This window comes from Haemaphysalis longicornis, unplaced genomic scaffold, assembly GCF_048455015.1.
Source record: "Haemaphysalis longicornis isolate Haplotype H1 unplaced genomic scaffold, Haemaphysalis longicornis Haplotype H1 scaffold_8, whole genome shotgun sequence".
Lineage (NCBI taxonomy): Eukaryota > Metazoa > Arthropoda > Arachnida > Ixodida > Ixodidae > Haemaphysalis > Haemaphysalis longicornis.
Window position 1 is genome coordinate 185,654,829 of NW_027526445.1, and position 14,364 is coordinate 185,669,192.

The 14,364-nt window shown below is 47.5% G+C and overlaps 1 protein-coding gene across 2 annotated transcripts in view; it reads left to right on the forward strand.

Annotated features, from left to right (window-relative positions):
- Positions 1-14,364, forward strand: part of LOC144148723 (uncharacterized) — a 204,859-nt gene that overhangs the window by 179,626 nt on the left and 10,869 nt on the right. The window contains exon 9 of one of the 2 annotated variants that reach the window (XM_077680247.1): positions 13,131-13,189. The exons of the other annotated variant lie outside the window; for it this stretch is intronic. Within the exon in view, the coding sequence (XP_077536373.1) occupies positions 13,131-13,158 (28 nt within the window). The 3' untranslated portion in view covers positions 13,159-13,189. Of the gene's footprint in view, positions 1-13,130; positions 13,190-14,364 lie in introns of those variants that run through there. 2 annotated transcript variants of the gene reach the window in all.

The following is a 14,364-nucleotide window of genomic DNA, read 5'->3' on the forward strand; positions in this document are numbered from 1 at the left end:
GATTCCGAAGGGCAGTTACAGAAAGCGGTAGCGACCAAAAGGCACGCCGGGCGTGCAGAGTTTAGATGTGCCATCATTCAAGGGAATTTGGTGGAATCCCAAATTCGAGTCGAGGCGGGTAAAATATTTAGTACGAGCGAGCTCGGCTTCAATTGGAATCTGATGCTGCTCACCTTTCAGGCATTCATTGATATACTTAGGATCAATGCATACACGTAGTGTGCTGTCCATAATAAGCACAATGACATGTGGGCTGACCCAGTCCGTCAGCTCTGTACAGAGCTGATGGACTGGGTGAACTCACTTGTCTTTGTTAACCACAAAAATGACGTCACTTTTTTGGTGATGCCGCCCCGTTCCATGCGTTCTAGCTACTCCCGCTTTGGTTATGGCAGCGCCAAAAGTACACGCCGCGCTGGCTGCACCACAAGTAACAAACCAGTGCGTATTACCACACGATCAATACGCACGAGCTCCACAGCCTGTTATTTTGAACAATAGATAAAATTTCTGCCTTATTTGGTCGGTCATGCTGTCGTTGACGGCATCCACTCACATCTCAACCAGTCCTATCGCCCCACGTGCACACAGTAAGAATATTGCCTGGTTGCGTTTTCTGTCGATGAAGAAGTCGAAATTGCCTCAATGATTTTTATGGTCACTGATAACGCCGCAACACCAAAGCGTTTGATGACGTCACCACTGTAAGATCGCAGAATGAAGCTTCTTGGCTTCAAACTGTGCAGTCCCTTGTATTTGCGCAGATGGAGTAAAGCAGCAAGTTTGCTTGGGAGCCTGAGTCCATTTTCAAAAAGGCGTCCTGGCCATCCAGGTTTGCGCTTATGAGCGAGACCGCCAATCTCTTCCCACTGTACGTTGTTACATAACGCCTGTCGAAAGTGTCATGCACGTCGGCCACTGCGCCTATGTGAGCACAATCTTGAAACACGCCGTCGAATCACATCACATCACATCACTAATACCTTAAAGACCCCCATGTAGGGGGTAATACATAAGGGGTGGGTTACAGATAAATGTACACAGGTCTTCAAATGGAAAGTGCGTGGTGACCTTCTCTTTAAATGTTGATGAACCTCGTAATGGCTGGAACGTCACATGGAAGGCCATTCCAGTCCACTGCTACACGGGGGAAAATGAGGCAGAAAAAGTAGTAATGTGGACGGGCAATTTGATACGGGTGGGAGTGCGGTGAGATATGCGCGTCGGTGGGACGATGTAGGGTGCTTGATTAAGAGGGCTGTAGAAAAACGTGTGCAGCAAACAAAGGCTGGTGATGCAGTGGCGCACTGAGAGATTTGAAAGACCAGTTTCGCGTTTAAGGGATGATATGCTTATGTCATATGAATATGAGGAACGAATGAACCTAGTGGCGCGGTTTCGCGCTGATTCTAATTCATTGATCAAGTATACCTGGTACGGACTCCATATGGGAGCCGCATATTCTAGTTTAGTTCGGATTAAAGATTTATAGGCGAGAAGTTTGATGTCCAGTGGGGCATGACGCAAATGACGCTTGAAAAAACCCAGAGATCGGTTTTCTGATGATATGACGTACGTGATATGCGTGCGCCATGTAAGATCACTGGATAAGGTGACGCCTAGGTATTTATAGGATTGAACCTGTTCAAGAGTCGAGTTAGCTATTACGTTAGAAAACTACAAGAGATTACGCTGGCGTTGAAATGAAACGAGTTTACATTTAGTGGGATTAAGCTCCATTAACCACAGGTCGTACCATTGCTGTACACGGTTAAGGACATTTTGAAGCGCAGTTTGATCAGAAGCGTTAGTAATTTTGCGGTATAGAAGACAATCGTCGGCAAACATGTGGATATGCGAGGATACATGCACGGGTAGATCGTTAATATATATTAGAAACAGAAGGGGTCCGACGACAGACCCTTGGGGGACACCCGATGTTACCGGGAGGGACCTATAATGGTAATTATAAATATAGACGAACTGGGAACCGTTAGCAAGAAATTCTGAAATCCATGCTGGAAGTTTGGGGTGCAGATTCAACCGGAGAAGTTTTAGTAACAGGCGTTTGTGTGGTGCTTTGTCAAAAGCTTTAGCGAAGTCTAGAAAGATTGCATCAGTCTGAAGGTTACGGTCAAGATTAGCATGCAAATCATGAGCAAATATCGCTAGTTGTGTTTCCCAAGATAAAGATTTACGAAAGCCATGCTGGTAAGAATGATATGAATTGTTAGCCCTCATGAAGTGTAAATTGTGAGTGTACATGACGTGTTCTATGATTTTGCATGAAACGCTGGTTAGTGAAATGGGACGGTGATTTAGAGGTGAATGTTTGTTACCTGATTTGTGGTCCGGAATGACCTTTCCCACTTTCCAGTCATCTGGTAACATTCCTGTTTCAAGCGAAAATGAGACCAGAATCGACAAATACAGTGCAATAATTTGTTTAGTGTTTTTAAACACTATTGGTTGATTGGCAACGCAACATACCAAACGCGTCTTCCCGACCACTGGACACCGATTTCTTTCGTGCGACCGGTTATATTTCACGCACCTAAATTTGCGTGAAATGCACTCAGGTCAGTGATTGCCTAAGCTCGACCTCCCTTCGTTGACCTCGAAGGAGCTGGCCTTCTTGGATGGGTGCACTTGTCCCATGCGTGCACATGTATGACGGAGTGCGCGTTGGACTGCGCAGTGGCGCATTGAACTTCTGAGAGTGTGTTCTAGTACTATTGATGTGTAGTTTGCTTCATAATAAAATTCTCTTGTAAGTACCGCTGGTTCTTGTCTTTAACGCCCAGCGTCTTCTTTTATGAGCTTAACGACGATCTAAAGGATGCTTTTTTGCTTACGTCTATAGTTTTCTCTGGCTTACCCCAAGCCTCGTTCGTCTGGCACGCCAATTCCCCACACTTGCAGATTTATTCCGTCTTGGCTAGCGTAAGGACTTTTACATTCATGAGCCTTTTCCGGAACTCGGATTATGTATACCGAATCCAACCTAGTTGTGGATCATTGACTCTGTTAATTGAGCGAAGTTGCAGCTTCGTGATAGGTCTCGTAGGTCGCGCAAGAAACTGTCAAAAGGGGCACTTTCTTCGTGGGTTATTGAGCGAAAAATGAAAATATACCGCTCATTCAAATAACTTTGCTTTTCTTGGCAGTAGCCTTTGAACTTACGCAGGGCCATCGCGTAAACGTCCCTACGTTTCGCCTCCAGGAAGATAAAGTTGTTGAACCTTTCCCGTGCACCGTCGCCAGCAACACTCGACAGTGACGCAGCCTTGAGAGGTTCTGACCTTGGTTCTTTCATAGATGCTGTCTCTTGTAGGAACAGGTCGAACTTGTTGATGAACAAGTCCCTGTTCTTCGAGATGTTGGTAGAAAGTAGCAGGTGCGCCTGTGGCTTGACTAGTTCCATTCTCGGGAATTGCTCTGACAACGGTGCAATCTGTCGCACTCGCATTCAACTACCTGACTTGTTGAAAAAAATTAAACCATCTTCGCAATTGAGATGCGAAGGCTGAGGAAACCAGCCTTAACCTGACTTTCCTTAGGTCTGCCCCTTTCATAGCAGAAAGATGCTTAAAAAGCGCAAATTTCTCAGTGCAGAATCCACTCTCTTAAAGCCCAAACTCCAAATTGCCAAAGTCGGAAGCCAAAGTAAGCCAACGCCCAAAGCCGCGCCCGCGCTACGAACGCAAAGGAAATGCTGAGCGTTTCGAATGCGATGATAAAGCAATCGGATATATGCCAGTTTCTTAACGCCAGGGATCCCGGTTCGATTCTGACCATGAGAAGCGTTTTGGACTGCGGGCCTTCGTGAAGTAGGCTTACCTTGTCAATAGAACTTAAAGTTTATCGACCCTGAACCATTCACCTATTTCCCCCAACAGGCCACAGTGCCATCCTTTCTATAATAAATTTATTCATTCATTCATTCATTTATTTCCAATTGTCTGCACGTGTTATTCTTACCTGCCGGTCCTAACCACCTACTCTCCGAGACTTTGGGGTGGCCCAGTGGATACGTTGCCAGTTTCACGGCGGAAGAATCTCGGGTACGGTTCCCGGGACCTCTTTAACCACATCCTCCTCGCCACTCTCCCTAACACTTCTAGGCCTATCATTTTCCTTCTCTCCACCTAGGCGATGATGATAGTTTTTTGTGAACGATTCGCACGGACAGAGCTCAAGCTTAATCAGCTGCACTGTTCAAAATTATCCTTCTGACACCATGTATCCTTTGGACAGAAGTCAGGTATTAAAGGAGCGTTTATTTGGGAGGCACCCCAGATATATATATATATTGCTGCGTGGAACGTGTTAGAGAAATGAGCTGGCCAGACACTAGACATGCAAAGGGCGCAATCCCCCAAAGTGGGCATGTGCCGTGGTTGTGCGGCAGCCTGGCTATCAGTCGAGGAAGAAGAAGACGCTCTGGTGGACTAGCGTATGCACGAGCTGAAAGACCTAGCTGCCTGTCCGAATTTGCCTTCTTAATTATCTGCCAATAGAGACACATTGTTTTACTTGTGAACAAGCGTTTTCCTTGCTCTGCAACAATATTCACGTATACTAATCCAAGGGCAACGCAGCGTTCTTGAAAGAATGAACTCTATTGGATCGAGTGAACTTGTGCCCCACAAAGAACAGAAGGAATAGAGAGCAATTACAGCTGGTGGTTGTTTTTCCTTTTTTTTCCCCTTTTGATCAATAAATACCTATCCAACTAAGCAAAGACAAGCGTCGTCGAAAGGAATACCCCCGGTGTTCAGGCGCTGATTAGCGATTCCACGAGAGAACGAACATGCGTGTACCCGTGCTTTTTTTTATTACATTTTCATGAGTTATGCGAAAGAAAGAGAATAACTTAAAACTGGAGTCCGTTTTCCTCAGGAAACCGTGCGTACTTCGCGAGAAAAAATTTGCAAAGGTGGCGGGCGTGACCCGCAATTCCAGTGGCTCCAGTTTTCTCCAACTTTGAGGCATTGCGCACGGCAAGGTTTGATCGTTCTGCTAAAATTTGCTTTAAAATAAAAAGTATACCCCAATGACGAACAAATCAAAACAAATTTTGTGTTCTTCCGTGAGCAAAAAAAAATATTAAAAAAATCTCAAAGTCACGCCAGACGCCAGATGGATGGTCGCTAACTTTGCCGCCCCTATCTCCGTATCCGTCATTGAGATTAATGTGTCAGTGATAGGTAATAACGACCAGATACTTGTAACCATATTTGTAAAATATCACTGGTCTAGAAAACGTATAAACCTACACAAAAAAAGATTGACTGCTGCGCTTTTCTAGAAATGCCTAACTTTAAAAATCAAAATAAAAAAATCCAGCCTCTAATTTCTTCAAGATAGGGAAACGACTCTCCTCCAAAGGGTCGACAATACTGCTTAAAAAAATTACGCCCACCTCCCCTCGCGGGAACCCTTGTGTGATGCGACGCTGAGGGGGGGTTCAAGCACAAGCGGAGAGCAATCGTCGACCGAAAGGCCGCCGGAGAGCGGCACGCCGGTTAATATGCGCAGCGCGCCCGAAGGAGAGGAGACCGCGGAGAGAGAGACTGCCGCGGCTATGACGCAACACAATCCAACACAATCCACTTTAATCCAAATGCAAGCCAAGCCCAGCCAATCCAATCGAATCCAATCCAATGCCCCTCGCGAGAGAGTGTTCGCTATCGGAGAGGAGAGGGGGAGAGTGGCTGCGGACAACAACGGACGCACGCAGGAAGGACAGGGCCGCCAACAAGAGATGCTCTGAGCGTCGCATCTAATATGTTGCATCATTTTGTTTGTACCGAAGTTATAAGCGGCTGAAATCACGCTTTCGCGACGCGTCTCCATGCCGTGACCTCCGCTACTGCCGCTGGTTTTGTAGCGTCGAGGTTCAGCAGTTTCGCATGTGCCGGGAAGGGCCGTTCTGCGCAAGCGCGAGGGACATTGGATTGAATTGGCTCGGCTTGGCTTGGCGTGGCCTTCCTTGACTTGGCTTGGATTTGGATTTGATTGGATTGGATTAAAGTGGATTGTGTTGGATTGTGTTGCGTTATAGCCGCAGCAGACGCACTGGCGTCGGCACGTGCCCAGGTGTGCGCCTCAATGGACCTCTCCATGTATGTAAACACCGTGACGTCACGAAGCGCACGTGCGCGACGGGTGGCGCTTGCTGGCGGCCGCGAAGTGCGGTGGCGGTTGGCAGAACGCGCCTGCGCCGACGGCCCGGCCTGGCCGCGCGGCGCCCGAAAGAAACGATGTGGCGTTGGTTCGGGCTGTCACTGGCCGCCTACATTGCAGGTGGGGGTCTAGCTATCCTAGCTGTGGCCGTCGCACCTCCATGTAGCTTTCCGCAACTACAACCTCCGCAACACTTTCGTTTACCGTAAGGTCAATTGAAGGGCGACGCTTTCGGATAATCAGTGCGCGACAGAACAGCCTAAACGAGTCATTCTGAAGGTTGGTGCTGTTGTGACGCATTCCAAGGATGTTTTTTAAGATGTTTTTAAAGCTCATTCATTGTTGCTTTCGAGGTCCGCTTAAGCTAAGCGCGGTGCCTCTGGCAGCGTATACGCTCCCTGTTCTTGGTCCCTTTGCGTCGCCCGGAGACTGTGGCGTACACACGATTTCATGTCGAGGGGAAAAAGGAAAGGTAAAGCATGAAAGAATTAAAAAGTAAAATAAGCAGCAACGAAACAAAAATATGAAGAGCAAAAGCCAAACATTATTCCAATAAAAATATCGCGATGATGTCATTCTCTACGTGATTGACCGATTGTTTTCTTACCTTTTTCCCCAGTGAAATCGCGAAATGGTTCATCGTCATTGTGAGAGTAACATAGCAGCCACATATGGTTGGTGCGTATAGCTTGCGACAGCGCACTGAAATAATTTTCGGTAGTCATTATTTCATGATAGTTAAAGTTAGTGTCCTCGTACGCCCGCTGCATTCGCCAGCGTCGGGAGGCCGCAACAAAAGAATACATTCACTGAGTTTGTTCGCTTAGGCCAAACACATTTTTCGAGTTTTTTCGAGTCGCGTGAGTGGCCCATCTCGCGCCGAAGTCACGATGCTACATGTCAGCACGGTAAGCATCTCTGTTTTGCCGCATCCTAAAGGCAAAATATAACTGATCAAGGTAAAAATTTATTGCACTCACAAGCAATGAATTTCGTTCGTCTTGAACAGATGCCCCCATAAGACCAAACTTGTCGTTGTCGATCTGGCGGCAGGCGACTAACGCAGATCTCTCGTCGAAACATTTAATTCGCGTCGCCTAAGAAGGTTAGGCATTCATTTTGTTTTTAATACACTACTCTACCTCCTCAAAACATGACAATATTTCGCAGCAAGAAAATTTCCCTCTGCCCCACACCTCCGGCTCTTTTTCACTTGACCAAATTTCTGCTGGTGCTGCATGATAGCAGATGGTTGGTAAACAGCATCATTTCATGGCACGAATTAGCGCGGACTGCCAATGTAGACGGTATGACTGCGCTTTGGAGAACAGCAGAAGTTCGAGAATGGGAAATCTTGCTATGAGTAAGAGCAGACCATGTCGCTGCTTTGGCTGCCAGCCGCTTCGGCACATTGCGCGCATCCACAATACACGCCGAATTTACCTCTTTGGTGACTCCGAAAAGTCTAATGCCGCTGATTCTGCTCGCAAGATTTGCGTAGCCGAGAGCACAGCAGCCCACCGGCATCAGAAACGTGAACACATTAACAAAAACTCCACTTTTGCGCGCGTCTAATGCAGTGTCACTGCATACGCCCCGCGCGCGGTCCGAATGTTTTGCCAACCACCCTCCCGGCCACACCCAGCACGTGCGCTTTCCGTGACGTCACGGCCTCCGCGTGACGTACCCCGGGAGAGGTCCATTGCGCAGTAGCCAAGTCTGACGCGGCACCGGAGCCGCTTGATAGCCGTTTCGCGTGGCTCGTGAAGAGCCGTGCTGAGCATGCGCAAGGAGCAGTGACTGGGCAAGACTGGACTGGACGGGACCGGACTGGACTGAATTAGACTGAATTGGACTGGACTGGACTGGACTGGATTGGACTGCGTTGCTGAACCTTAGCTCACGCTACGTATATCCTGGCATAGCAGAGCTAAGCCACAACTATTTTAAATGCAGAGCGTTTCTTTAATTCACGATGTCACCCGGCGTTGTCGGCGTGCCTCGGCGTCCGCAACAGCCGTTCAAGGTGCGCCCTCTCCCCCACTCCTCCTCTCCCACATCACGCTACCCTCCTCGCTCTCAACAACAGGTCCGCACCCCTCCCCCTACACTATATAAAAAAATAATACTTACCGGCGCCTGGTTTCGATCCCACGACCCTGCAGGCGGAACGCAAGGTACATGGTGCTCTACCCACTGCGCCACAAAGCCGACACAGAATGGAAGGCTACGAACGCGCCTTATATCCTTGACTCATTCAAACTACGTCAAGAAGCTGCTGATACAACGCATTCACTACCTGTGGGCGGAACGCGAGGTACATGGTGCTCTTCCCACTGCGCCACAAAACCGACACAGAATGAAAGGCTACGAACGCGCCTTATATCCTTGACTCATTCAAACTACGTCAAGAAGCTGCTGATACAACGCATTCACTACCACCAACTCCCCAAACACTAAACGTTAACGCAATACACCCACCCCCTATGCGACGCATTTACTCGAGTCCCCCTCGCGGGGAGATGGGCTCTTTTGGCTTCGCGCTTTCAAGAAAACTGTCTGTTCGCATTCTGTGGCCACAACAGGGACTTTCAAACCTTTGACGTCCTTCTAAAAGAGAAATCCACGCTTTTAATTTTTTTTATTTGGGTGTTTCACTGAATAGGCGCGAACACGGCAACGCCTGTGGCGGACTCGCCAAAAAGCGCGTCTTTGCGGGCGTTATGTTTATTTTAGCAAAATCAAAAAGCAGGGTAACAAAACAGAGAGTTTTCCTGTTGTGTCGATCGGCCGCACCCTGCTTTCTCTGCCGACTGTTTGTTTATTTTTTATTTTTTGTTCGTTTGGTATTTGTATTTTGTATTGGTGTTTTCTGGTACCAGGTGACAGACAGTCGTCGGTTGCTGCCTATTGTAATCTGTACGTAAAAGCACGAGCTGCGACCGCACGAGGGACGGTTATATGCGTTGTAGATCTTGCTGATGAGCGTACGTTTTGTGGGCATATATAGGCTTTTTAAATAAAAAGTGGCACTTATCCCGGTTGGCCTCCTCCGTCTCTTGCGGTGTACTAATTTTTGTGCTGTACTCGTCTACTATGTTTGCATTGTTTCCGTAATTAAAAATACATGGCTGCTGATTTTTGAAATAGCAAAACAAAGTATGTCGCTAAAAAACAAGAAGTGCCCACGGCACCCCCTTGTGTCAGCGTTCCAAGTTTAAGAGTAACAAAAGGTTCCAGTTGATGCATGATGCGAGCAGTAGAACACGGTACAAATGAATTGGCGCGAAAGGCAATCGATCTGCTGGTTTTGCGATTTGGCAGGATTGCGATTAGGAAACGCCAGGCAGCTTCGCTGTTGTCATTATCGTTCGCGACGCAAGTCAGTGAAGCTAGGCTTTTTTTTTAAGTGCGATGCACTTTATAAGCGACCCTGAATCCGCCGTCATCCGCGCTCCTCCTCCTCTCCCCTAGCAACGGCGCGAGGATCGGAGAGGGGCGTCTGTAGCAACGGCGCAGCGACGTCACACCCCACGTGACCCGCGCGCGCTCCGCCTCCCGCGCCGTGGCTGCGCGCGCCCGCGCCGGCTCCCGCACCGCTCCTCGCGCCGTGACGTCACACTCCCACGTGACCGCGCGCTGGCGCCTTTGCGTCTGCTCCCCCTCTCCTCGCGCCGTGACGTCACATGCTCTGCAGCTGGCGCGCCTCTCCCCCCGTTAGGTTTGCACTCACCCTCGGCGCGCGCCTCTCCCCTCGCCTGACAGCTCCCCCTCGCCGGTACTGCGCCTCTCAAGGCGATGGCAGAATTACTACGCCGTGTACTCTCGGCGCAAGAAATGCATTCGCACTTCCTCACGATTCCCTTCGGGGAGGTGGGGGCAATTTTTTTTCAGCTTCGACGTGCATCCCTGAATAGTCGGCCCCCGGGCATTTTAGGGCCACCGTATCAAGGCCATCGATGGATGGCCATGACATATGTAGTACGTCGGGCGTAGTCGTTTTCGAATTTTGAGATTGTCGAGACGTCGTATCACAGCTGGTTTGAGTTGGGCTTTCTTGGTGACTTGCAGAGTATTTAGGCTGCATGTGCTTGTCTGCCTCTAAGGTTATATCCGTTTTTCATAATTGTTTCACGTCCTCAACGCTAACATACAAGGGAAGAGAGCAAGGCTGGATTACATCCTGGGACCTTAGGATTTTAGTTTTCGCAAAAAAAATATTCTGGGCTTAGCAGCATGGAAGCAATAAGCTGTTGCTGCCTGCGGGCTCGGCGCACTCAAAACTAGTAAAGCTAGGCATTTCACAACTGCTTTTGCAGCTGTGCAAAGTCTAGGTTAGCACTATCATTCACGCCATGCCAACGCGATTTCTTTAGGGCGCTGCTTTGGCAGCCCTCTAAAGAAATTGCGCTGGCATCGTATGAACGATACTTTTCAAAATTAACTGAGCCGCTTAGAATGCGCGGTGTACGATAAGAAGAAATCACCTTCCGTTGAAAAAATAGAACTAGCCAATCAGGTCAGCGTGGTAGACGATGAACAGAAGAAAAACGCAAAAAGTGGCAGTCACACCGCACTACAAGCACAATTACTACAATCTGGGGGAAGTCTGGCAGCGTTTAGACGTAAGTGTAGCATTTTCGGCACTTCGCAAGCTGTTGAGCCACTGCAAAGAAGTAACCCCTGTACGCAAAAAAACCGCGAGTGCGAGATTAAACGCAAAGAACAACTCGTAAAGCGATTAAGTTGTCAATTACCGGTTTTTACTTTAACAAGTGGCAATTTTTTATTGCAGAAACCACCGGTGCATAAATAAAAGATTGGGCGAACTTGAATACAGTGTCACCAAGGCCGTTCTGGGAATGCACTGCCGCGATTGCGGATGCGTGCCAAAGTGTGCTCGCTCAGAAGTCTTGCATAAAAGCGCTGATATTAACCCTTTGATGGTGACGGCCGTACATGTACGGCATCGGCAAACACTTTCAAAATGGTCAATGACGTACATGTACGGCCTTGCTTGTATCTTTAAAAAGCGCGCCTTTTTCGCCAACCTTCTCTTGCTTGGCATGTGCTGCCACACTTCGGAAATACGTCATTTTTTTTTTCTTCCGGCGATGGCTCTCGCCCGCAGCGCCTGGTTTCGGTGTCGTCCTCCGGGCGCTTCCTGCCTTTTTCCGCCCGCGAAACTGATGTCTATCTGATTTTGATTCCATCAAAAGGTGCCGGCTTGTTATTCTCTCGTTTTTATTTAGAATTTTTCTTGTGTTACTCATGAATAAACCACATATATGTAATAACATAAACAATTTTTTTGTCACTTTATGGTCGCCATAAAAAAATAGGATATTTTTTCTCGAAATAGATTCATCCGAAGAATTTAAATCAGCAATAAAAAACTCGACCCTGGAAGGTCGCATTTGGCGAAAAAATGCGACCCTGAAAGGGTTAAGAGAGAAGCTGTTTAGCAAAGAGTAAATTTTCGTGTTCGGAGCTCAACATGCCAAGAAATTGCCGAGCGTGCGCGCGTAAGAGGGGGGCCTCGCGCCGACTGCCCGGCATTTAACAAAACTAAGAAAATGCCTAGTGCTCTTGTGTGCTTGCTTCCGACGACCGCCAAGCTTAGCATGCCTACGTTTGTCGAGCCAAGCATACTCACTTAAGGAGAGTGGCCAAGATTTCGCCGACCGTCCGGCAGTTAAGAAAACTAAGAAAATGCCTAGTGCTCGCGTGAGCTTGCCTCACGGCGACCCCCCAGCAACGTCGGCGCACGTTTACAATCCGAGCACACCCACTTGCGACACAGGGAAAAAAACTTGAGCGCTCGCCCTAATCGAGGCAATACTTGCTCGGAACGAGAAAGGCACGTCCTACCCTACGACCCTCCAAGGTGACGTCCAATGAATATGACATCCAATAAAGGAAGAAAACTCACACCTATACCAACAATGATGAAGCTAAGGTTGTTGCGGCAGCGAAGAAGAAGAAATCGGCTCCAATCGTCCACTCAAATCATCGTTATGGTCGTAAAGGTTGCGTGCAGCTCCGCTACCTTCAAATCTTAGGGGTTAGTGGGAGCCTCATTTTTTCTGTTCCCCTTATCGTGGAAGCAGCGTACATTGGCCGGGCAGGACAATATTGCGCGAGATTTGCCTGAATCATTTTAAAGGACAGAAAACGGGCCTCTTTGAATGTATAAACAGGCCTTGGAATATTGGATGGGTGCAATCAAGAGTGACTCCTTTTCATTTTCCTTTTCCTGTTTTTCTGCGCCCTTCATGAGGCATAGAAACCCTAAATTGCGGTGTTCAACACACCGAAGCTTCACCTGAGGAGCGCCGTGGTGTAGGGCTCCGGATTAATTCTGCCCACTAGGGGATCTTCAACGTGCGCCGGAATCTCGACACACGGGCGTTGTCGCTTTTCGCTCCCGTCTGAAAAGCCGCCACCGCGGCCGGTATCGAACCCTCCTCCTTCAGCTGTGACCAGTAAATCATGAATGCTCGCAACATAAACTTCTGTTTTATGTAAGCGCCCCTGTAGTGTGCTTTTTCTTGGTCTTGCTCCGTGGCGCTGTTTAACGCCACAAAGAAATGGCCACTGGTTTATCGAAGCATTAGAGTGCACTGCAGGCCGATGTAATAAAAATAGTTGTGCGCTCTCTGTAGCCTCTGTACAGTGGAGGAAGCCTATTAACCATTGCTGCTAGTCTTGCTCTCGCAGCTAATATTAAGCGCTTCTAAAGCTTGCATAGTGAGTGCAGCAGCTTCATTCGAAAGCACTCTCTCTACAACGAAGCAGCGCTGGCGTACCTCTAGGATAGCAATCACTTGAAGCATGCTTTCGCTTCTCGTGTTTCTTGATACATTTGTATCACGTTTTCGCAGTTAGCAGATCACTTCTATTCTGGGAACTGTGTGATAATTGTGTTTGTTTCCTTACAGGGCAAAGGATACTTTCAGCGCTTTTTGAACATGCCGAAGCTAGCTGTATGTACGTATTTATGTACGTGTGCATACCTTCATGTATGTGTGCATGCATGCATCAATGTGTGTGTGTATGTATGTATGTATGTATGTATGTATGTATGTATGTATGTATGTATGTATGTATGTATGTATGTATGTATGTATGTATGCACGTATGTATGTATCTATGTAGCAACAAAACTTGAAGATGCAAGGGAACAAAAAAAGAAAACTTCGAACTAGGTAGCGACCAAGATTGTTGCCAACGTTTTAGAAAAGAGACTTGCCTTCGTCATGACAAATCCTCGCCCTGACGAATTCAAGTTTCTCTGCTGAAACGTTGGCAACAATCGTGCTCGCTACCGTGTTCGAGGTTTTCTTTATGTATGTATGTATGTATGTATGTATGTATGTATGTATGTATGTATGTATGTATGTATGTATGTATGTATGTATGTGTGTGTGTGTATGTATGTATGTATGTATGTATGTGGTATGTATGGGTGTTTTACCATGGCTTCAATTTACGCTTACGGCGTGCATCAGCCTACTCATTATCAGAGATCTTGTGTCCACAATAGGACGAAGGCCTCTCCCGCGTTCGTCCAGTATTTCCTGCTTTCCGATGCCGTAACCAGTTCTTCTCGCAATTTTAGGACTTCGTCCCTCCACTGAGTAAAAGGTTCTCTACCTCTTGTCCGCCTTCGGTAGCCACTGGGTAACACCCGTGGCCCACAAGCTGCAAGTTCTGCGAAATGCCTGCTTGCCCAAGCCTCTCAGCGTTTCTCTTTATTCGATCCATGTCTCCCACGCGAGTTCTTCAGTAAAGGATGGTCGTTTCCTATCTAGGTTTGTTATTTCAAACACCCCTTGGTTGCTGGATAGGCTGACCAGTTTTGTCAAATCACTTAGTAAGGCGCCAAATTCCTGCCTCATAAGGTATCACTGACAGTAGACATTCGTAGTACACCTTTCATATAACTAATACCGAAAACCTACTATTAATTATTTCTGCATGCTCCCAAACTAAGACCACTTCAACTCCCAGCCCTATTTCTCCCAATTTTTGACAACTATTCCAAGAGAGTTATATTTGTCAGACGTAAAGGTAGTAGATCCATGACATCAACAAAGTAACAGAAAAATGTGCTGAGTATAATACACCGCTTTACATGAAATTTATAGACTAAGAAAAAGCGTTTGATTCAGT